The sequence below is a fragment of the Lissotriton vulgaris genome, chromosome 3_1 (genome assembly GCF_964263255.1).
Source record: "Lissotriton vulgaris chromosome 3_1, aLisVul1.2, whole genome shotgun sequence".
NCBI classification, from domain to species: domain Eukaryota; kingdom Metazoa; phylum Chordata; class Amphibia; order Caudata; family Salamandridae; genus Lissotriton; species Lissotriton vulgaris.
Window position 1 is genome coordinate 881,254,982 of NC_141689.1, and position 25,189 is coordinate 881,280,170.

Consider the following 25,189-nt stretch of genomic DNA (forward strand, 5'->3'; position numbering starts at 1 on the left):
AACACACATATATATATATATATATATATCAGCAACAGCTCACAATATTTTCCCGCTTAGACGCGGAATCACGGGCGCAGACCAACTTTTTGTGCCAGCATTATTTTCTTTTCTTACATCCAGTCAAGACGCGTTTCGGCCGTCCAAGCGGCCTTGATCACCTGAGCATGCGTAATGACAAGCCCCAAATTTAAAGTGCAAGTGCATCAGAATCATCAGTCGACATAGTAGTATTTTTTCTATCTGTATAAATACATTTCGAATTGTCTTGCTATAATTTTCAAAAACAAGAATTATAATTTTGTACAATAACAGCTTCAATGCTAACAAAATAAATAATTCATCACAATTGCAAATTCCGAGAATAAATTGAAATCAAGACAAGCTTTTCTGCATAAATGCTGTTGGGTATTATCTCATGAACTGATAAGATGCAGTGTATAAATCCTTACTCCTTTGTGCTCACCTAAACGTGAAAAGAAATTAAACATTTGTATAGACTAAAAAATTCAAAATATATATATAAAAAGCCAAACTCTGGAGTCACTTTATAACTGTTTCTTCAACAGCAAGCATTCCATAGATTCAACTGTCTCTCACCAATTTGATACAAAAATTCATCATTCTATATGAATTACCAACAGAAGCAAAATTGCATATTAAAAGATTACATTTTTTTTATTTCAGGTCATTTTTATTGAAGTAGCAAACCAAAAGTAAAGACAGTACAAAAATTCTTCCATTACAAAAATGATACGATGCAGTTATTGATGGACAATTACAGAAAGGCAAATAGTAAAAGAAAATCAACTCTTGCTTGTCTCGTGTACATATACGTGCATAAACATGCAGAACACTCAATGTGTGGATGTAGCGGATAGGACTCTAGCATAGGATGAGTTATTAGCCATGGTATATAGGGTGAGAAATTACGGGCAGATAATGCCGCCTTGATTTTCAGGAAATCATAAAAATCCATCGGAGTAAGATCAAACTTTTGCTGCAAGGTTGAGAACGGGAGCGGATCTTCATCATCGTACAGATCTCTCGCTAAGTTAATGCCCTTCTTGGACCATGATTCCCAGAAGAGTCCATTGCCCTCATGCTTGAGGTAGGGATTTCTCCATAGGGACATAAAAGATGATTTAGTGAATGTCAGATTAGTTTTATGTGTTTGGTCAAGTCTAAGCAGGGCCCGCCTAGTATTTAGCATTATATATTTGGAGTGTGGTAAGTGCGACAGGTCCATAGTGAGCAAGGATTCAAGAGGAGCATGGCCCACTAGTGATTTCTCAATATTAATCCATATAGGTGTATAGATCGGGGATTTTGTTAACCATTGAGCACCTTGTTTACAAAGAAAGGCTGTTTGATAGTTCCTGAACGAAGGCAGATCCAGGCCGCCTTTATCTTTTGCCAATTGAAGCTTCTTTAGAGATATCCTGGCTTTCTTACCCCGCCACAGGAAGCTACCAAACAGCTGATCTACCCTAGTAACAAAGTTATTCGAGAACGTCATAGGGAGCATGCTGGCCAAATAGTTAACCAACGGAGTCGACATCATTTTGAGCGTCTCCGCCCTACCCCACCAGGAGAGGAATTTTGGAGACCAACCTTCCAGCAGTGTGGATATCTTTTTTAGAGTCAATTCTTCATAAATTTTTAGAGTGGAGACCAAATCTTTATCGAAGTCCAACCCCAGGTATTTAAAGCACTTGGGCTGCCACGTAAGACCAGAGTCCCCTATAATCCCTTTATTACCTATATTGTTCAGGAGTTTGACCTCCGTTTTGTCTTTATTGAGCTTATAGCCAGAGACCTTGGACAAATCCTCAATATCCGACATGAGTGCAGGTATGGCCTCCTCAGCTCTCTCAGAGAGAACAAGCACGTCGTCCGCATATGCTGTTAATTTGACCGTGCAGTCCCCAAATGGTATGCCTGCGATGTTAGGATCATTTCTTATATGATATAAGAATGGCTCAATTGCCAGTAAAAACAGTGAAGGAGATAGGGGGCACCCCTGCCTCGTGCCTTGCTTTAAACAGAAGGCAGAGGAGAAAGATCCACCCGCCCTAACTCTTGCGGATGGGCAGCAGTATAGGGACATTACCAGTCGTGTAAATGTTTCCCCTAAGTTAAATTTGTAAAGGACTGCTTCAAGGAAGGACCAGTCAACCTTGTCAAAGGCCTTTTCGGCATCCAACGTTATTGCCACTGTAGGCGTGTCTAGGAATTTTGCTTTTTCTAGCACATGTGCCAGAATCCTTGTATTATCACTAGACAACCTATTTTTAAGGAAGCCAGCTTGAGATGGGTGGACTAACTGGGGAAGGACCTTCTGAAGGCGGGCGGAGAGTATCATAGCCAGGATCTTACAGTCTATATTAATTAGTGAAATAGGTCTATAATTTTTCGGGAGCGACTGATCTTTCCCTTCTTTGGGAAGTACTGCGATTATTGCCTCTGCTAGAGTGCCTCTGACTTCACCTGAGCTATTTATCTCCTGAAATAGATTTAGTAGGGGTTCAACTAGTAGAGAGGGGAAGGTTTTGTAGAATTTAGCCTTAAAGCCATCCGGGCCTGGAGCCTTTCCTGATTTCAGACTTTTAATTGCATTTTCTACTTCTAGAGCACTAATCGGGCCGTTGAGACTAACCTGGTCCTCAGCAGAGAGCTGTGGAATATCACATTCATCCAAGTAATTCTTAATCCTGTCCTCTTCCACCGTTTTATTCTTTGCATAAAGGTCTTCATAGAATACCCTGAACACCTCTGTTATCTTGTCTGGTTCTGAGTGCGAAGACCCTAAGGCATCTTTCATAACGCTAATAGAATTCTTCTGTACCTTGAACTTCAAGTACGAGGCTAGGCTATTACCAGCTTTATTAGACTCACAAAGCTTAAATCTCCGTCTTTTGTCAAGCCAAACTCCCGCTCTGTCACTAATTATTTTATTGTATTCGTATTTTTTATTCGCCAAGGCATAAAGAGGCATATCATCCCTATCCCTCAAATGCTTACTCTCAAGGTCTATAATTTCACTCTCCAAAGATTCCAACTTCGCATTATAGTTTTTGTTCATTGCTGATCAGATTTTGATACATACCCCCTGTATGGTACTTTTCAAGGCATCCCATCTAATGAGATCAGTTGTGTCCCCCTCTTTGTTAATCTGTAAATAAGAAGCGATCGAAGCTTGTATTGTGGACCGGTGTTGATCATTACTTAGGATTTCATCGTTTAGGCGCCAAGACGTCTGACGAGGTGAGGATTTGACATTTGCAATGGATAAGGAGATGCAAGAGTGATCAGATAATACACGATGTTCTATGGTAGTAGACTCTATTCTAGGAACCCCGTTCTGTGTTATGAGGATGTAGTCGATCCGGGAATATGTGTTGTGTGGTGCAGAGTAAAAAGTGTAGTCCCTCCCTGTAGGGTTCTGAAGCCTCCACGCATCCACTAAGTGAAAGCGTTGACATAGATTGAGGAAGGCTTTATGAGATTTACTAGTTTTGAAGGGACAGTGGGAATCTCTATCCAACGTTGCATCCATCGGAAGATTAAAATCCCCAGCCAGTATGTGAACAACATTATCCGGGATATTTTCAATATGCTTATTCAGATCCTCCCAGAATTTGAGGTTATTGGCGTTAGGGGCATAGATGTTCGTAACAGAGTTATTATCCCTACTTAGTTTGGCCGTAACCCACCTCCCGTCGTCACTCACTTCGGAAGACAAAAGCTCTACCTTTGATTTCTTCGCAACAAGTATTAAAACACCATTCTTTTTGTGCACAGCCTCTGCGCCCACAACCTCATTGTAAAACTTATTCCTCAGGTGATAGAACTGCTTAGCCTCAAGCTTCGTCTCCTGTAGTAATACAATGTCACCTTTCAATCTCCGTATATAGTCTAAAAATTTTTGTCTCTTGACAGGTTGGTTCAGACCTTTAACGTTGAGAGATAATATCTTCAGTTTGTCCACATTACACACTCCCATTGGAGTACTAACTGTATTATGTGTGAACAGTCAATCGAAGCTTCATATTGATAATTATATCTGTCACTTGGTACCAACAGCAGCATGCCAGTGAGACAACACCCTGAGGACTGAAAAGGGCATATGAACGAAAGTAGAGTCCATAACCTTCCCCACCATCAAGCATAAATGCAGTAAAGAATATGCAAGCAAGAAGAAGAAACAAAACTAAAAAACATAGAACACACAACCCGACCCCTAGTCCCCTCAACCCCCCCACCCTTCCCACCCCACCTGTACGTAGTAGGCATGTTGATTGGAGAGAGAGTGCAATGCATCCTCCCCGTGCGTGAACACATTCATAAAAGTTTGGAACATATGAACAATTTCAGCAGACTCGTAATTTGCTGCTAACTAAGGTAACCAGGGTAAACCAGCATCTAGTAACCTAGCACATATATCGCGATTCAGAGATTTCTTGAGAAGAAGTGTAGGTATCATGGCTTCCTGCTGGTGTGTGCGAGTTACAAAAACAACAACATTACCAACTGACGTAGGCCTATATGATGAAACATGTTAAACGTAACAACTCGTAGTCAGAATCCCATTACTCGAAGATCGCTATACTAGTAGGCAATAGTAGAGACATTTTCCTTAGACAAAAGCTCGATAACAATTGCACTCATAACTAGGACATTCAATGGTAATAGAGTTTGAGCAGAGTCTAATACATTCAATACCCTTCCACAACGAGGAAGAGGAGCACATAAGAAAATTGTGTGAAATACGAAGATCCTTCACTTGTAACCTGAGGCCGAGGCCTGGTCTGTTGGACTTTCGGGATTGTTGGTCTCCATATCTAAGTCCTCGGGGCCATCTAGCATACATTTCAGTTTCAGGGGATCTGAAAAAATGTGTGGAGAACCTTGAATAATCACACGATACTTCGCTGGACCTACGAAACCATATTGGAAGCCCCTTTTCTTCAACAGCGGTCGGAGCGCCAAGAACGCCTTCCTGACGTCCACCGTTTCTTTACTGTAATCCTGCGAAATGTAGATCTTAGCAGATTTCCACAGAATATAATTGTTTTTCGCATGAAGGTGAGAATTTGTTCTACATGCTGGTAACGTAGTGGCTTACAAACAATAGCTCTAGGGCCTTTTTGATTTTTAGTTATCCTGCCAGGCACTCTATGGGCCCTATCAAATTCCAACGGGTGCAGGAAAGTTATGTTAGTAGCTTGGGTGAACCAGGATTCAAGAAAAGCCACACAGTTCCCATGTTGATCCTCCGAACCTTCTGGAATACTAAAAATGCGTAGATTCCCCCTTCTATTCCTGTCTTCCAACTCAGCGAGTTTCCGTGTCGTTTGGTCCGCAGCTATACATAGACGTTTTATGGCGTTGCAGGACTTGACTTCCATATCCTCGAGTTTGCTAATCCTTAACTCTGCTTCTAACAGTTTTGCGTTGGTGTCGCGATTATCTTGTCTGATCGCTGCTACTTCCTCTTTGGTCGCTTTCGCCAGATCCCTTACTTCATCTAGTCTGTTAAGTATCATTTCTATCTGGTCCGGATTGTCTTTCCTCCCTTTGCCGGGCGAAGGCAGATCAGACTTAAGCCTCTTTAAGCTTTTCGCTAGTTCTTTGTTATCTGCCCGTGGGGTAGACTGCCTGATCGTTTACAGTGGTCTTCCTGTAATTGTAGTTGACCTTTATGGAGTACTCGTAGTTGCCGGACTTCCCGTCCTTTTTTCTAGCCTGATACCAGTGAACGCCCAATAACCATTCAGGACCACCCAGGAGCCGGAGCGATAGTCAACCTATCTGTTTGCCTCCTGACCTTGTTCAGACACCGTGATGAAATGCGCGCTTCTCAAATTAGGGTGGAAGCCTGCATCGCCATTTTAGGAGCCACCACGTGCATGTAAAGCCTTGCACTAGTAGAGCCACTTTGTTGGTCTAGACATTGCTTTATCCTCAATAGCGGCGTGTAGTAGGCGCTAGCCCCAGAGACCTACATCCAAGCATTCACTGAAATTCCTTTTGTAGCCTCCTGGTGTAGCACATGGCTCAGTTGCAGATCACAAATCTCCAAATATTGCTTCCATCGCTTTTATCCAGCACACAGTACTTGTAATATACGAGTTGCAGTGATCACAGTCTTTTTAGCAATGCCGTTTCTGATTTGGAACCATGAACCTGCATTTTCTTCTAAGCTTGGTAATATTGCCAAATGCAGTCAAGACTTGCCAAAATTTACATTTCCCGGCCGCTACCACTCCTATGGGTGAATTTCCTTCACTTCCTTCCCCTCATAATATATGCCGGTAACAGCAGTGTCTGAGCCGATGTGCTACGATGGGGAATATCGAGTCACCGTTAAAATACACTAAGCCGCCATCTTGTGTGAGCGCGAGCAGCAATCACCCATCTGTAGTGTTCTTATTTTACCCGAGATCGGGTACAGTACTCACGATTCCCTTCGCGCTTTCTTTCAAAAGACTTGGTTTACCACCGGAGTCCTCAGTAGTCCGTCCTGACTCCGTTCAGGATCCTCACATTTCGTTCGCCGACATCCTGGGCAATCACGCGGTCCTTCGTTTGCCTTCGCTCACTGCAGCCCGGCAGCCACCGGAGCGGAATCCTCGGAGCAGCCAAAACTCGACTTCCCCTTCGCAGAAATCGTCGATCGTGCCCTCAATCTGCTCCTCTCACATTCCGGTTGCAGATTCTTCCGTTTGTGTCGGTGCTGGAGTGGTGGTGCTCATTCCAAGTTCGCTTTACGGCCTCCGTACGGGCAGAGAGAATCACAGAGCCGCCATCTCTCTCGGCGTCCAAACCACGCCCCCGCATATTAAAAGATTTAATGGACAAACTCATATGCACCTTTCCCTAGTCCTTATACTGTCTAATAAAAACAGTAATGCTAATGGAAATTCATTCAATTCATAATTCATTGAGGGAATTAAAGTGCCCTGGTGCTACAGTACTATGAATAAAGTGACTTATGCCTCAGTACTATGAATTAAAGTGACTTGTGCAAATTAAGTGCCAACAGTGAGATAATCCGAAAGGATTCAAGAGATATGCGCATTTTTACAAGTTATGATATTGCATATAGGATACTTTTAGTTTTCTAAGGAATTGTGCAAAGGGGGCAAAGCATGTATAAAACCAATATAAATAAGCATCACCCAGCGACATGCTTAAAACGATCGATAAAAAGACATATAGATAAAACCTACCCAAAATGTCTTAAAACCAATCATTAAAAACATCGCCCTAAGAAAACCTAAATACACAGGGTTCACCTTATGCTCGTCCAATTTTCAGCTGAGAACCGATTTTCATTCAAATCCAGTGATTCAATTCATCTATACATAATATTTATTACTCAAAACATAGTTGAAAGTACAGTTTCTAAATGTGTAGGAAAGGGCTATCCTAGAACTTAAGATCCTTCATAACAAGCACTGGCGTTGCCAATAGGTCTCGCAGTAGGAAAGTCTGAGCTATTACAATTGCAAATAACAATGCCTTTTATTTTGCATGTTAAAAACATAAAGGGCTTTGTCATTTAAAAAACCAATATCTCCAACTTTCCTACTGCGAGACCTATTGTGCACTACACAGTGTGTGTGAAAGTGGCACTGCGTGGCTGAGTGGCGTTGCGTGTGTGAGTGGCGTTGCGTGTGTGAGTGGCGTTGCGTAGTTGAGTGGCGTTGCGTAGGTGAGTGGCGTTGCGTAGGTGAGTGGCGTTGCGTGGGTGAGTGGCGTTGCGTGTGTGAGTGGCGTTGCGTGGTTGAGTGGCGTTGCGTGGTTGAGTGACGTTGCGTGGTTGAGTGGCGTTGCGTGGTTGAGTGGCGTTGCATGTGTGAGTGGCGGTGCATGGTTGAGTGGCGTTGCATGGTTGAGTGGCGTTGCATGGTTGCGTGGCGTTGCATGTGTCAGAGGCTAAATGTAGCACAGGGAGACCTCCAGTGGTAAGACAATCAAAAACAACTTAGAAAACATTTCACAGTATCAAAAGATCAAACTCATGAACGAGCGTGATACACCTCAGCTAAAAATCATGATAAATAACAACACACATTAGAAGTGAAACTGCAAGTACAGAAGGACCAGCTTTGCTTGTTTAAAACTCCCACTTCAGGCAGATGAGTGTAATGTGTAAAGCGTCTTGTGCACATGAGCAGATCGTGGAGTCTGGAAGCAAATACAAACAAGAGGAATGACTGAGGCGCATTGGTGTGAAGCACATCAAAGGGCTTCTCCTCCCCTAATTAGGTGAGGAGAAGCCGCCGGGAAACTGAAAGCACGGCCGGCCTGCGGCCGGCCATGAATAATTAGGGGAGGAGAAGCCCTTTGATGTGCTGGGCTGGCTGGCCCTGAATGCGCGTGCATGTTATCACGTGGTTCACGTGAACAGCATGAAAACCGAGTGGCTGAAAGCCCTTTGGTTTGAAGATGTTTTCGCCACATGAATTCTCGCTCCGCTCGATGCGCTTGCGCACATCGATAGGTCGCGAGACCTAAAAAGGTGTGAAGGTCCTCTGTTGCATTTAAACCCCCCCGGCCACTTAAAGTCGAACTCCAATATGTAGCTCGTCTCCAATCGTCTTAGACGAGCTTCTCTGCCCCTCCTCTCTTTGTCAAAGGTATGGTCTCTATAGCAAAATATCAGAGATATTGGAGGTTGCTGTTGTGTACAGCCTGAAAATGTCTTGCAACAGGATAGTTCTGATCTTTGTTTGTAATGGCCCTTAGATGTGGTAAAATACGCTTGTGTACTACCTATAAACATCAGCTGTCATTCGCATTCCAGGACATACGCACAGTCTCCGTTTTACCCTCGAAATGTTGTTTGATTTCTCTAGTAGTACCAGAGAATGCTGTCCTGTAGGTCTTAGTATGTATACCAAACTGGCAGGCCCTACAGGTTAAACATTTATAAAAACCCTTTCTGGAAGACAGCCAGGTATCTTTCTTAAAACTCTCCTGACTGTTTCTAGCCAGCGTATTACCCATACTCGTTGATCTGCGGAAAGTAATGGCAGGATTCTAGGGCATTAGGTAACCAATCACAGGATCATCCTGGATAAAGTGCCAGTTGCGCCTTATAATGCTCCTCAATTCCTTTTCCTGTTTAGAGTATGTCAAAATCTGTCGGACCGGCTAGCGTTTTCATTTTTAACTCCTTGTTTGGTCTTAACTTTGTATTTAAGGAGTTCTTCTCTTGGCTCCAATTGAGATTTTTTCATGGCGGCCTCCACTAGTCTACAGCTATATCCTCTGTCTAAAAACCTGTCTAGGCTCTCCATTTGCTTCTCCTTCGCGTCCAATGAGTCACTGCATATACGTCTGATGCGAAGCATCTCCCCATAAGGTATACTTCTTATTAAATGTGGGGGACCATTCGATCTTGGTTTGGCTCCTTTCTAGAATATCTGTCCCAGAAAATATTGCTGCATCCCCATATTTCATCTCTGCGTCCTATAGGGTGTGGAGTTCCCCAGGGCACGGCCTTGAACCCGGCTCTATTTAATATTTATCTCACCCCTTTAGCCCCGCTAATTGAACAGCATGGTTTAAGTGTCATCTCATATGCTGATGATCCTCAGCTTGTGTTTTCCTTCAGGGATTATTCTGAGGCAGCATTCACAAACTTTAAACAATGTCTGATTAACATCTCGGCCTGGATGATTGACAACTGTCTAAGGCTTAACACTGATAAAACAGAGGTTGTATTTTTTAACCAGCCATCCCCACCACCATTGGACCTATGGTGGTTATCTGAGCTCAATCCCCCCCCCCCCTCTCTCAGCCTGTGTCCTCTGCTAGAAACTTGGGATTCAAGTTTGACTCTGCCCTTTAATGAAAGACTCCGATAAGCCAGGTCTCGTCCTCGTGCTTTTGGAAAATGAAGTCCATACAAAGATTTCTCCATAGTTTGCCCATGAACTGTAGGAAAACAGTGGTCCATGCATCACAGCTGGAGTACGTAAATAGTTTGTACTCGGGTCAGCCAGACTACCTGACCAGAGAGCTACAGACTATACAAAATGCAGCCGCCAGGCTCATCAGAAATATCCCGGTACGACACCAAATATCCCACCATCTGCGGAGCCTGCATTGGTTACTAGTAAAGAGGAGGAGAGAATTTAAGGCTCTGGCTCTCGCATACAGAGCAATCAGAGAAACTGGCCCACAATACTTGAGGAAAAGACTCCGTAAATACCATCAGACAAGAAACTTGAGATCCAATCATCAAGACTTCCTAGTAACTCCCTGCTTTGCAAAAGCGAGGTTTGGTGGCCGGTCGTTCAGTCAGAACTACTTGGCTGTGTAACCCCTTACCCGAACATTTTAGGAAGGCTAATTCTGAATCTGTCTTTCGTGGACATCTAAAAACCTGGCTTTTTGACCTCCCCTAGCTTCTGTAAGCTCGCTGCAATATGCTTCCACCTCCTGTATCAGTTAGCGCCGGGACACCTCCGTTGGAGGTAGTTGTGCGCTCTACAAGCTCTAAATAAATAAATAAGCTGCAAAGGTTTCTTCTTGATTTTAGTTTTTCTATCCAATAAGCATCATAAAGTGCGAATAAGAGAAAAGACGGCTGACACGTTTCGGTGTTTCGGCATTCAGCTGGACCATAGAGTCCTAGCGTGAAGACAAGGCCTGTGTGTGAGTCCATCTTTGATTTAATTAAAAACAACTAGAGCAATCACGTTTCAACTTCGCTGCTCAGAAGCATACCACCATTTTTACCACTGAAGCGCAAAAAACGCCAACATGTTTTCAAGGTCTAGACTAAACATAATCATGTCTCCTTACCGTAAAGTACAACATTAATCACATTTCTAGATCTAAAACATTTTAAAGACTGAAACAAAACACTTTTTTTTACATTTGGCATGCTCGGGAACAAAACTTATGGCAGGCATTTGTTCTTGGTACTTTTTAGAGACTGTTTAAAGTGATGAAAAGAGAAAAACATTAAGAAAAAGATTTGTTTACAAGAGTAACTGGTAATATATCATGACCATGCTCAAGATCCACTGATTCATCCTTATAAGAATTGTATAGGAGATGATTTTCTGCGAAGAAGGGATATTTCAATGCATGATTACAAAAGTACATATTCTACATTTTAGGTTCATTATCCAAAAAGTCAGACTTTCCGGCCAGCACAACTACATATTGCCGTCAAAAAGTGATAATGCAAATAAGGGTACTTATCATCAATCACAAAGTTAAGCGCTTATTACATTCTTTAAATATCATTCAAAGCTCTCAAAACATTTTCAGTAAAGTGCATGATGTTTCAAGGAGGTACATTTATCATAAGAAGGTGGGGGACAAAAGGCAAAAAATCGCAAAGTTACAGAGTTACTACAACCTTTAAAAAGGTTTTGGGGATTTAAAAAGTTATTAATAATCCGTGCACACGAAAAGTTTCTCAAAATGTAATGTATAATTCTGCATCCAGATTATGGGCAAGAGGAACCTCTGTCCCCAATAATATTATCAGTCTCAATTCGTCCTTCTCAGAACCAACTCTTGGTTGCCTCCTCGTTCTGCAGCCTTTACATGTTTCACACCAAAGAAAGTTAACCCTTGTGTTTTTCCTTCGTGTTTCTCCCAAAAGTGTTTGGCAATAGGATAAGAAAAATTCAGATTTTTCTATTGCTCATAGATGTTGCAGGATTATCAGTTTTACTTTATTTGTTGTGCTCCCCATCTATGATATTCCGCATGTGCACTGTAGTTCTTAAACGACGCAACTGGTTTTACAGGTAATATGTTCCATAATGTTTTCTTCTCTTTTCATTATGTATTTTATATGTAGCTCTATTCACCCCATGTTAACATGCTTTACATTTATTACACCTCCAAAAGTCAAGTTGGTGTAAACAGGTTTCATTTTATTTTGTTTTATTTTTACGATCGATGGATGACTTTCTACCAGTATGCCTCCGAAGGAAGCAACTTTCCAGCATGTTATTTTTGGGTATTCTGATATAGTTTCTATGAAGGTATCATGAAATAATATAATTTTTCAATTACTCCAGAATGCATTTCTTATTTCTTGGTGCCTGACATTATAATCGATGGTCAACCGGGTTTCATTGTTCTCGTTGCATTCTTTCCTTCTTTACTAGTAATTCTTCTCTCCTTTTAGTTTTTGCTCAGTTTTTTTGCATTTAGTAGAATTTCCATGGAGTATCCACTGGAATGTGCAGTTTCTAAGGAATTTCTTCTTGCTCTTAGCATTTCTCCAAACAGGACACTCCACTTTATTGTATTAGGGTGTCCATAGTTGGCATGCAGTATGCTATTGATGGCAGTTGCTTTTCAATGAATCTTACTGCTTATTTTGAGTTGGCCTCCTTTATGTACACTTCAATGTCTAGGAAGTTTATTTTATTTGGACTGATTGTGTATGTAAACTTTAGACTGTTTGTGTTTGGGTTCGATGATAGAATGAATTCTTCCAGGCTCTTCATATCCCTTCCCCAGATCAGGAACAGATCTTCAATGAACCTTGTCACAATTTTGATATGTTCCAACGTAGCCCTATTTTTTTCAATCCAAACCTCCTCAGATTCCCAATTGCTCACGAGTAGATTGGCATACATTTGCGCAAAGGATGTCATCGTGACATCCCTTGATTTTGCAGACAGCACGTTCCACCAAATAGGAACACGTTGTTGGTTGGGCAGTATTCCAATATTTCTATTATCATGTTAGTGTTCCATATAAGTCACTAATAGAGTTCTTAGAAAATATTTACAAGACTCCATCACAATGACAATGATGACATATCTATGGTAGCTAATAGGTAATCTGCCTTACAATGGATGTCTTGCATTTTGTTGAGAAAATCAGTGGAGTTTCTCAAGTAAGATGGTAGTGCTGTGACATACTAAAAGAAAAAGGTGTCCACAAATGTGGCGTTCTCTAACCAGGATCCAATTGAACCCATGAAAGGGCGGTCTGGTGGATTTTCAAATTCTTTGTGCAGTTTGGGAAGGAAATAGACCATCAGTACAATTTGGTTCTCTGTTTTTAAGTATCTATATTCTTTATAATCGATCAAATCAAGGCCATGCCAATCTTGTAATTTTCCATGATTTTAAGTCCTCATATTCTTGGTTGGATTCTCACTCAATTTTGTATGATGTTTGTTTCTAAGCTGTTTGTTTGTCTCTGCCATATATTTATTTCGATACTGGAAGGCAATATTTCCACCCTTGTCTTATATGTATATATTTTTATACACACACATACATATGTATATGTAGATGTATGTGTGTGTGTGTGTGTGTGTGTGTGTGTGTATATATATATATATATATATATATTTATTTTTTTTTGTTTTCCTTATCGAACCCAACCCCTGAACCTGATACCCTCACCCAAACCTAAAAACGAAACGCCCCAACCCATGTGTGTGAGCATATATATAATATACTGTCTGCTAAAATAAGAGTGCTTGCTTTGTTTGGCCACTTGTTGACCCCAAAGTGTTTTTGTGGATATATAATGGCTTTATACTTACATGCGCAATACTTACATTTTCATGATAAAGGCATGCATGATAAAGGCATACTCTTTAAAGTTTGTGTGATAAAAGCAAGCGTGGTAAAGACGCATGTGCTATAAAGCCTGCATTGTTAAGGCATGCGTGGTTCTGACCGCATTGTAAAGGCTGTTTCCCCACACTAAGCTTTAGAGTTAAGCATAAGGTTTTTCACATTAATCAAGTGTGTATTAGGCACGCATGAACGTAATTTAGGGGTCTCCAGGGGCGCATCTGCGCCCCCTGGCTTGCCCCATGCGCCCTCTGGCACTGCCTGAGCGACCCTCAACCTAAGTGGTGGAAAATCTGTTACACACAAAGAGGAAAAGGAGGAAGTGAAATTATTTATCAGAACAACAACCTCGCAAGGAAAATGCAAGTTAAAAAAAAATGCCCTCCCCCGCTCATGGTGGAATGCTTCACATTGGGCGCTACAACATCCCTGCGCAAACACACACGTGGGATGGACAAAGGATAATGAGGAAAACAATACACACATATGGCGGGATCAACAGTGCAGCTCCTCCTTAAGGACATCGGTTGTGGCTTCACTCTCTTTATTTCCTCTCAATTACTTTTATTGCACTAATAGTGAAAAATGTTCTATTATTCACTATTAGTGTAATAAAGTCTTTAGTGAAATTAGCAGGAGTGACCTTCCCTGGCAGAGGAGATAGGCAAAAACAAATACTTTTAAATGTATGTTGTGTGCAAGGTTGCGGGTGAGTGTGTGTTTACGTGAGAGAGGTAGAGTGTGTGTTAATGTGTGTTTGTGAGTGAAATTGAAGGTCAAAGGGCATGTGATGTCACTTCCGCTACCCCAGGCATTTTGGTGAATTGATTTTCATGGAGGCACTGGCTTTGTCTTAAGTGCCTCAGTTGTGCAACCCCCAAATGTGGGAAATGCATTAGAAACATTAGTTTTAAACTAGAAACCGCAACAGGTAGAATGAATTGTTAGAACAATGTGCAAACAAGGTGTGGAACCAGAGTAGTCTTCATATTAACAAATGCCACAAAGAGGTCAAGGAGTACATGGAAATAAAGATTGGTATGTCAACAGTGAACAGCTGGCCACCTAATCCAGTGGAGGAGGTGATTACCTAGAGCAGTGATGTATGGTATAAAGAGAATGCATCTCAAAACCTAGAAATATTCTCTTTATGACCCTCTGATAAGGTTTCGTAAAGTTTTAAGTGCTTTTTAGGGATCTAACTTGTTGACAGGTATCCAAACTTTTTAACAAGTAGTATGTAAAAACATTGAATACGTTGTAATTGTTAAGGTTAACTGTTTAAAGTCTTAAGAAAAACCTTAGGAACGTTTAAAGAAAACATGTAAGCTTATTTAACCACCTAAAATGTGGATATTTCATGAGTCTAATCATAATGATATTTCGATTTCCATTATATCTGAGATGAAAACAAACTACCACAAACATGTGTTCAAGTTTTTGTTGTTGCCAATAAGGGTTTTCACAGGTCGAGTCTGTGTTATAAAATACACCCACCGATGGTCGAGATGTGTGGTTTTAGTGCAACAAAATGTTTGACAATATTGCTTCTGCTATACAAAATATTCCCATACCATGAGTTTCTTATCTCTCTGCTTTTTTTTTTTAGTAACAAAGGGGTGTTGGAAACTTTCTCAGGAACCGAGACAAACAAGATCTGGCCGCATGTGTATACTTTTCTCCAAACAAAATTACCAGATGTAAGCCAGAAAGAAGCAGCGAGTCAGAGATGAAGGTCATAAAATAATCGACGACGATAAACTAAGCTGGAACAAGCTTAAAACCTTCAGAACATTATGCTCTTGATGTGGAACATTTGAATACATTTCGCTATTAATCACCAGCACTATGGATTATTAGCTAGGTGCACCTTTTTAACCGTGCCATTTTAAATTGCAGACTTGGTCCCGCGCAAAACATTTTAAATCTCTTGATTTTTTTTTAATACACATTTCTTACAGATTGAAAGAACAAAGATGAGGAGTAGATCTGATTGAAGAGTAGCCTTATGTATATATTAATCCATTTTCAAAATATCCCTGAGCTTATGAATGTATTGAATATGCAAGCCCAAGATGTTTTAGAAAATATAGTGGAAGGTTTTCTTACTGTGATTTCAGAGAAACTATTGACTGTATGCACCTTTTCAAAAATGTAAAGCAATACCAACTGTGACTGCCATTTTGACATAAAATTAATGAATCTGCTAACATCTGATTAAAAAAAAACATGTTGGGCCGAATTCAGGAGCCAAGAGTGAACTAAAGGGATGCAAGTGTGCATCCACAAAGAAAAAATGACACCGACTTATTAAAGTTATGGCTGTCCTTTATAACTGTCAGTAGCAGCTAGGAAATGTAATGAGTGTGTCTTATGTTGTAGTTGTAATGTTGTCTGCCCAGGCCCCCTTCTATTTTCCAGTTTCTTTTACTCGGCTGTGTGTGCAAGAGGCTCCTGTATTATACCCTCAGATTTCCTGCAATGCTACCAGATCTCATAATATTAAGTTCGAGGCATGTGGGCTGCTGAATTCATATCTGTGCATAGTCCGCCACCTAGTGTTGGGTCCGGATGATTGCACATTGTTGTCCTGGAAGAGTCTTCGAAGTATCACGAGATAGGTGGCTCCTCCCCTGGACTACAGTGCGCATGGGCATCGCCTCCATCCCCAGATTGTTTTTTTCCGCCATAGGGTTCGGATGTGTTTCGGTTCCCTCCTTCGGAACCGATAGTTGTTCGATTTCACTTGAGACCAAAAGGTCTTTAGGCTGGGCGTCGGTATAGTTGCGTTCGGGTTCTCTTACTGACTCTCAGCTCCTATCTCCTACTGCCCTTCCACGTGCTTCGACGCGGACGGGCCTACACTACCGCATTTGCGATGGAGCGGACTCCATTCAAGAAGTGTCCGCTATGTCACTCGAAATATTCGCACCTCGACGTGCACCCTGTGTGCAACACATGCTTGTCACCGGATCACCGTGAAGACACCTGCATGGCGTGTTCAAAGTTTAGGAGTAAGAAAACTTTGAAGATTCGCCGGGCTAATCGACTCCAGGCACGGTTGTCGGCTTCGGCACCCCCACCTGATGACATCTTTCAGGAATCGATCGAGGAGGAGGCCGGCGTACAAGAGTCGGACTCTGGCCCCGCGTCCGAGGAAGAGGCCTACGACGCGGACGAGGAGGCCTGCGACGAAGTCTCCGGTGAGGTAGGGGACGACGAACTGATTTGTGCCGCGATGGGAGATAGCTCAGAGGAAGAGCATCCCCAAACGGACTCCGGGGTTTCCCCCCGTTATACGGCCCAGGTCGAGGGATCGCCTTCGGGCCTTACCCGAGATCTTACTATAAGTCCTACGTCCCCGCCTCCGGGCCCGGTCACGGACATTTCTGGCAAGAAAACGAAAGTGAAGCCAACCGGTTCCGCACCCTCGGATGCGAAAACGAAACAGAAACTGGCGTTGGTGCAGAAGGTTCTGGAGGCGTCAACTTCCACGAAACCCAAAATGGCCGACTCGAAGAGCCACGCCAAGATGGCCGACCACAAAAGCCGCGCCAAAGTGGCCGACCCGAAGTCTTCTGGGTCGGCACCGAAGGTGAAGACTTCCGACGCGGCTGCGTCGGCACCGAGAGGGGTTGCGGACCCGAAGACGGCTTCGAAGAAGCGTCACGCTGACGGCGCGGCAGGCCAGGGGGCGTCGGCACCGAAGAAGAGGCCTGCCGACGACCGGGCTCTCGGAGGCGAAGAGTCGCTCGAGACGGTTCAGCCCTCGGCATCCCTTACTAAGAAGGTGGGAGAATCCTTGAAGCGGATCCAACAGTCCACTGTGGTCCCCAGCCAGGACACTGTCGTGCCTAGGCCCACACCGAAGCCTGCCAAGGGACAAACGCCCATCCGTTTTACCCTTCCTCCCAAGTCGGCGCCGAAGGCCTTCGCGCCTAAGCAGAGCGGACATTCTCAGGAAGTATTGACGCCGAAGGCTGCCTTGGTGGTATCGAAGCTTCGGCTCCAACCCCTCGCGGTGGAGGAACGTCGAGAGGTGACGATCGACGCCAACACCGGAAAATTGTCGCTCCTCAAACGAAAGATTACGTCGGAGCCGCCATTGGAACCTTTTAGGATTCCACTTAAGAGCAAAAAGTACTCTGCGGACTCTTCGGCTCTGATGGAACCTCTGTCTCCACAAGCCATGGAACGCTCGCCGGCCCATTCCCCAGTGCCTGAGGTGGACGAGGAGAATGACGAGTACAACTATCCTGCGTACTCGGATCCGGACGAGGAGCAGGTGCCCTGGACGGCAGGAGGCGACACCGACGACCTGCAGTCAGGTCAGGACACTCATCTTTTCGCCACGAAGACGTCCCCGACGGAGGACTCGGCGGCGTTTAATGCATTAATAGAGAGAGCTGCAGCGAACCATGACGTAGAACTGCACTCAGACCCTGTGGATGCGGACTTCTTGGTCGACACCTTCTCGGTAGCCGAAAAGCAAGTCAAGACGCTACCTATGCTCAAAGGGGTGCTGAAGCATGCACAGGAGGTATTCAAGGAGCCCACCCGGGCGCGGGTGGTCAATCCTCGCATCGACAGGAAGTATAAGGCGGCGCCCACGGATCCCACGTATATTAAGGGACATTTGCCATTGGACTCCCTGGTGGTGTCCAACGCTCGGAAGAGGGCGAATTCGCAGACTACTGGTGATGCTCCTCCCCCAGACAAAGAGTCGAAGATCTTTGAGGCATCAGGCAAACGCATTGCTGCACAGGCAGCAAACATCTGGAGGATCTCTAACACTCAAGCCCTGCTTGCACGTTATGATAGGGCCCATTATGACACATTAGAGGCCATCCTACAACATTTGCCTGACCAATACAAGGAGGCGGGGGAGATGCTCATTCAGGAGGGTAAACTCATTACTAATGCATCCATCAAATGTGCCCTAGATGTAGCAGACACTGCCTCCAGGGCTATCAATACAAGCGTATTACTCAGACGCCATGCCTGGCTTCGAATTTCTGGGTTCAAGCCCGACATACAAACCACATTACTGGGTCAGACGGTGAATCCTGACCATCTGTTCGGCCCTGAGGTGGATGCCTCCCTAGAAAAAATGAAGAAAGATACCGAAACTGCCAAGTCTATGGGGGCTTTACAAAGTCAGCAGTTTCGGGGTGGTTCTTTTCGCCGCTCCAATTCAAGAGGCACCTCAAGAGGCCAGGCACCCCAGACCACGCAGTACTACAAGGGTAACACCCAGTCCTCGTATAACAACAACAAGGGCAGGGGTGGCTACAGAGGCAATAACATCAAGGGCAGAGGACGTGGAAACAACGCCTCCAGGTCCACCGCCTCCAACAAACAGTGACGTCTTGTCACTTCCCCCCGATCACACAACACCTGTCGGGGGGAGACTACAGCAGTTCCTGCCGGCGTGGAGGTCCATCACCACGGACAGGTGGGTGAGGTCTCTTATCCAGTACGGGTACTGTCTAGAACTTACGTCCATTCCACCGGACATACCGCCAAGAGGCCGTGCTATGTCCGACGAGCACTTGACCTTGTTGCAGCAAGAAGTACTAATCATGCTGCAAAAAGGGGCGATAGAGCTCGTTCCATTGCAAGAACGGGGAACAGGGGTTTACTCCCTGTATTTTCTAATCCCCAAAAAGGACGGATCACTCAGGCCGATCCTGGACCTCAGGCCCCTGAACTGGTACATCAACTCAGAGCACTTCCATATGCTCACATTGCAGCAGGTGCTTCCCCTGCTTCAACAGGGGGACTTCCTAGCAACGCTGGATCTGAAGGATGCATATTTCCATATTCCCCTGCATCCTTCACACAGGAAGTATCTCAGATTCAAGATCTTAGACCAGCATTACCAGTTCAGAGTCCTGCCGTTCGGGGTCACCACGGCACCGAGAGTTTTCACCAAATGCCTAGCGACTGTAGCAGCGCATCTCCGTCGCCAGCACGTCCATGTCTTCCCATACCTAGACGACTGGCTTATTCAGGCAAAGACGGAACAGCAGTGCGTAGACCACGTGTCACGCACCATTCACCTCCTGCACGATCTGGGATTCTCTCTGAACTACCCAAAGTCCCATCTCCAGCCCGCCCACGTGCGACAGTATCTGGGCGCGACGATCGACACTCTGGCGGCCACTGCGCAGCCGAGTTCAGTGAGAATCGCCGGTATCCAGGCGCTGATACAACGATTCAGACCCCAGACCTCGCTTCCAGCGAGGGTGTTCATGCAGTTGATAGGCATGATGGCCTCCTGCATCTCCATTGTCCCGCACGCGAGACTACATATGCGTCCGCTTCAGGAGTGCCTGGCACGTCAGTGGACTCAGGCTCATGGGCAACTGACAGACCTAGTGTTGGTGAGCGGTCGGGCGTACAACTCTCTGCATTGGTGGAACCCACAAAACCTTTGCAAGGGCCGACCATTCCAAGAGCCTGTCCCACAGATCATCCTGACAACGGACGCCTCTCTCCAGGGATGGGGAGCGCATGTACTCCATTACACGGTGCAGGGACTATGGACACTTCAGCAGAGGAAGATGCACATCAATGTGTTGGAACTGATGGCAATCTTCATGGCCTTAAAGGCGTTCAAAGTACATCTGTGCAACAAGGTCGTGTTGATCCGGACGGACAACATGACGGCCATGTACTACATCCAGAAGCAAGGGGGAACACACTCTCCACAGCTGTCTCATCTGGCTCAGAGCATGTGGAAGTGGGCCATTCAGAGGAACATCTTCCTCATGGCAGAACATCTCCCAGGCAAGGACAACCAGATGGCGGATCTGCTCAGCAGGCACAGCCATCAGATGCACGAGTGGGAGTTACATCCATCAGTACTCCAACCGTACTTCCAAAGGTGGGGTCATCCAGAGATAGACCTGTTCGCCACAAAGGAGAACGCAAAATGCCAAAGCTTCGCCGCCAGGTTCCCACACCCCCAATCACAGGGCAATGCGATGTGGATGAACTGGTCAGGCAGATTTGCGTACGCTTTTCCCCCAGCGCCTCTGATACCGCTGGTGGCACGCAAGCTCAGGCAACACTCGATGACGCTCATCCTGGTTGCTCCAACGTGGGCTCGCCAACCATGGTACACCACGTTTCTGGAACTCTCCGTGGTACCGCATCAACGGCTTCATCTCACTCCCAGCCTTTTGACGCAGAGCCATGGCGACATTCAGCACCCAGATCCGCAACAGCTCAACCTGGCGATCTGGCTCCTGAGGTCCTAGAGTTCGGCTATCTCAATCTTCCTCCCGACTGCATGGACATCATTCGGGAGGCGAGAAAGCCCACTACTAGAGCTTGCTATGCGGCTAAATGGAAGAGGTTTGTCGTCTACTGCGTGGAGCACAGCATTGACCCGCTAGACGCTTCCATTCAAAACATCATATGCTACCTCTTTCACCTGTATCGGTGTAATCTAGCGTACTCTTCCATCCGCATTCACCTGTCGGCTATGGCAGCATACCTCCAAAATAGACAACACCTGTCACTCTTTAAGGTCCCTGCTATCAAGGCTTTTCTGGAAGGGCTCAAAAGAGTCATTCCACCAAGGACTCCACCAGCTCCAGAATGGAACCTCAATGTGGTTCTTACAAGGCTGATGGGTCCTCCCTTTGAGCCACTACACTCTTGCGAGCTGCAGTTTTTGACCTGGAAGGTGGCGTTCTTGGTAGCAATCACATCGCTACGGAGGGTGAGCGAATTGCAGGCGCTCACCATCCAAGAACCTTTCTTCCAGGTACATGCCAACAGGGTGGTGCTCCGCACTAACCCTAAGTTCTTACCCAAAGTGGTCTCGCAGTTTCACATAAACCAAACAATTGAATTGCCGGTGTTCTTCCAAAACCCAGAGACGCTGGCGGAGCGGATGCTCCACACACTTGATGTGAAAAGAGCCTTGATGTATTATGTGGACAGGACAAAAGATTTCCGCAAAACCAAACAACTCTTTGTTGCTTTTGCCACACAACACAAGGGAAATGCAATCTCCAAAGCAGGAATAGCTAGATGGATAGTAAAGTGCATTCAGATATGCTACGCTAAAGCTAAGCGCACTCTCACTATCCCACCGAGGGCCCACTCCACTAGGAAGCTGGGGGCCTCTATGGCGTTCTTAGGTAACATTCCCTTAGAAGACATCTGTAGAGCAGCCACATGGTCTACCACTCATACTTTCACCAAGCACTACTGTGTAGACGTGCATTCAAAACAACAGGCAGCTGTTGGTCAGGCTGTTCTAAAAACGCTTTTTCAGACTGCTGCAGCTGGCACGGGCGGCCGCCGCTAATGGAGGGACTGCTATGTATTCTATGCACAGATATGAATTCAGCAGCCCACATGCCTCGAACTGCAAATGCTACTTACCAGTATGCATCTGTTCTTGGCATGTAGGGCTGCTGACATTCATATCGCCCACCCTCCTCCCCGGCGCCTGTAGCAGCTGCAGTATGTATTCATATACACACATATGCTCATAGCATGGTCATCACTCACTTCTTCACTCCATCTCTGCCTATGGCTAAAAACAATCTGGGGATGGAGGCGATGCCCATGCGCACTGTAGTCCAGGGGAGGAGCCACCTATCTCGTGATACTTCGAAGACTCTTCCAGGACAACAATGTGCAATCATCCGGACCCAACACTAGGTGGCGGACTATGCACAGATATGAATGTCAGCAGCCCTACATGCCAAGAACAGATGCATACTGGTAAGTAGCATTTGCATTTTCTTGATGGCCATATTGATTATAATGCGATCACTGCTATTGCAAAGCTGCAATTGAAAATATCCTAGAACAGGAGATGGTTTCTCTGGGGAAAGAAAGAGTATTTTCTCATGAATTAGCTGCGGGAATACAGATCTGTGAATATTTCATGCCAATGTATGCCTACATTTGAACAAGTCCTATTGAAAAATTACAGGCCCCCGGGTAATCCTATAGATTGTCAGTATAGACACTAGTGTGTAACAATGAATGATTACAAAGAAACAGAGCTCTGCAAGAGAGCCAGGGGATGCAAGGCGATGGGCAAATGTGATATTTGCATGTTATTTGTTATGATCTTATGAATTTCAGAGGGGGATATAATCCGATGAGGATGTTGGTGCATTTACACTCTTTGATTTCTGGCATTAGATCGACTTTCTTTTAGGTATCTTAATAGATAGACAACAATTTTGTTTTCTAGTGGTTGGTGTCCTTTAGAACATGTATTGATGAGAGCCTTCTGAAATAACATGTTTATCCTTAAATGTTCTTGCTGAACACCACTGAAAGGAAAAAACCCGCCTTCATCTATGATCTTTTCCCAAATTGTGCAAGGAAAGAACTTTGCGCCTGATGTACGAAAGGGTTTTATCCAATCTATCTATTTAAAAATGTGTTCGTACGTATGGGCAGTTGTACATAATTAGCCGTGTTGTTATTTTAATTACAGATTCATGATCTACATGAATGTAAGAAAGTGTCCTTAGTGGTAGATATTCAGTTAGCGAAACTGAACATCAATACAATTGTGTGCCTTGGCCTGTAACTTCAGAAAGAATTATGTTTGGTTTGCACTTTGATTCAAAACCTACAAAGTCTGCTTACTCTAAAACAGATAGAAATATTAATGTATGAATTAGTTACAGCTATAAACTGTGGCCTCAGTCTTTTGTACCACAAAATGAGAGGTGCAGAGCATGAACATTGGTTATAAGAGGCAGATTTGTATGGACCTATTTGGAAATTGTCATATGATGTTACACTGCCCCTAAAATAAGCTAGCATTTAAAATATATTTTTCCACCTATTCTTGCATCTAAAAAGTGAGGGCTGAAGAACAGATGGTGCATGTCAATTCAGGATAACTTTGACTTGAAGGTAGCCCACATCAACATTCTTATAGGCCGACTTAGGATGACTATATATTGTTTTCCCAGTGGCTAAAAGTGAACTTAATTTAAGGAATTCTTTAATCTTTCTCTGCTTTTCGATCGCTTGTGTTTCTTTTTGCAAGCAATTATGATTAAGGTATGGCAAGTTGATTGCTTGGTCTGATTTTCTGAATCTGGTACGTTTTCTTTTAATACTGATTTTTCCTGAAACAGCCACTTTAAATAGGTTTTTTACTATTATTTTTCTTCAACCTACAAGTGTTTTTACAAACGACTTAGGGGGGATGTTGCTACAATTGAGACACGTGGACAGAGATTCTGAATCTGGTATCTGATTTTTGTCTCCATTGTGAAATTAAAAACTGTGAATATGATGAACATTGCACACTAATTCTGCCCTGCCTGTTTTTGTATATGTAAAATATGTCTGAAATATTGTTTATCCAGATCAGTGTGTATGGAATTTATCGGAAGTCAAAAGTGCCTTCCATTATATACACTCACTTATTACAGGAGTATCTTAACCATACATTTCTAGCAAGGCATTGCTACCCGATTTCAGAATGTATTTTGTGTACATAATAAAGCACTAATTTATAATGTATATTTTTAATATGGTGCACACAGTATCAGAACGTCATGAAGAACTCATCCTACTGGCCCTGTTTTTGTAAACCAAATTTCCTACCTGTATGTAGGTAATCCATGTATTAGTTTAAAAAAAAATCTTTTTCAAAACATTACTGTATTTAGAAGGATTTACCATGGAAAGTGGATCGCATTTTATAAAGGAAAAAAACACATTTAATCTGATTGTGCAGATGAAAAAAGCTGTCTCAATAAAGATGGTACCGCCCATGCTTTCAAGCTTCATTCTCTCTTTCTCTAGTTAAATCAAAATGTCTTTATTCGCTACACTTCTGTAGCAAAAAAGCACAGTTAACAAGCATTTGCAATGCTATGGGTCTTGCACTTACCGGAGTTTGAGCTATTGCTATTTATGTCTTGGTTTTTGAATCTAAATAAAAGGCATTTCGATTTACAATGCGAATAGCTTAAACTCTTGCAAATGACCTATTGCATTGCAAATGCCTTCTTTTTTCGTATCAGAGGCTGGCCTGAAGAGGGTCTCATGGGGCGGTGCCATAACAAAATTCTGGTTTGGGCTGCCACGCCCAACAAGAGAAGTAGCACACCAAAGAGGGCACAAAAGCACCTGGCCAGTAGGTGGCCAGGTGATGTTTTGAACCCCCCAATGGGGGTATGACGCCACGGGCTGTATGAGGACAAAAGGGATTATATGCTACGTGCTACTTCTTCAGGGGCAGCGTGCACATCGACATTGGAAGCATAGGTGAGACCTTCCCCTTCGGCGTTGATGACTTGATCGGCAATGCGCTTGTGTCCGCAAAACTTTCTTGCCCAGGGGCAGCAAGGAGAAGCCTATCCTTCTGCAAGTGACCAGTGTGGCCAGAGTGAAGGAGAGGAACAGAAGAGCTATGTTATCCCAGTGAGGACCGCTGCAAATGTAGCATCAACGTAACTCTGCTTGGGGGCAAGGAATCGGCAAGCGCACTCCGCCCGCACCGAGTATGAGACATTTTTATGGGCTTAGCAGTAAGCGGTGTGGAGTGGGGCACTGCCTTAATGTCCTGTTTGTGCCACTTCAGAGATGACTTGCAG

The 25,189-nt window shown here is 44.1% G+C and overlaps 1 protein-coding gene across 1 annotated transcript in view; it reads left to right on the top strand.

Moving 5' to 3' along the window:
* Positions 1 to 24,367, top strand: part of AK3 (adenylate kinase 3) — a 102,686-nt gene extending 78,319 nt beyond the window's left edge. The window contains exons 5-6 of the mRNA XM_086961202.1: positions 15,196 to 16,092; positions 22,343 to 24,367. Coding sequence (XP_086817328.1) covers positions 15,196 to 15,319 — 124 coding nt within the window. The 3' untranslated portion in view covers positions 15,320 to 16,092; positions 22,343 to 24,367. The remainder of the gene's footprint in view (positions 1 to 15,195; positions 16,093 to 22,342) is intronic.
* Positions 24,368 to 25,189: the final 822 nt, after the last annotated feature.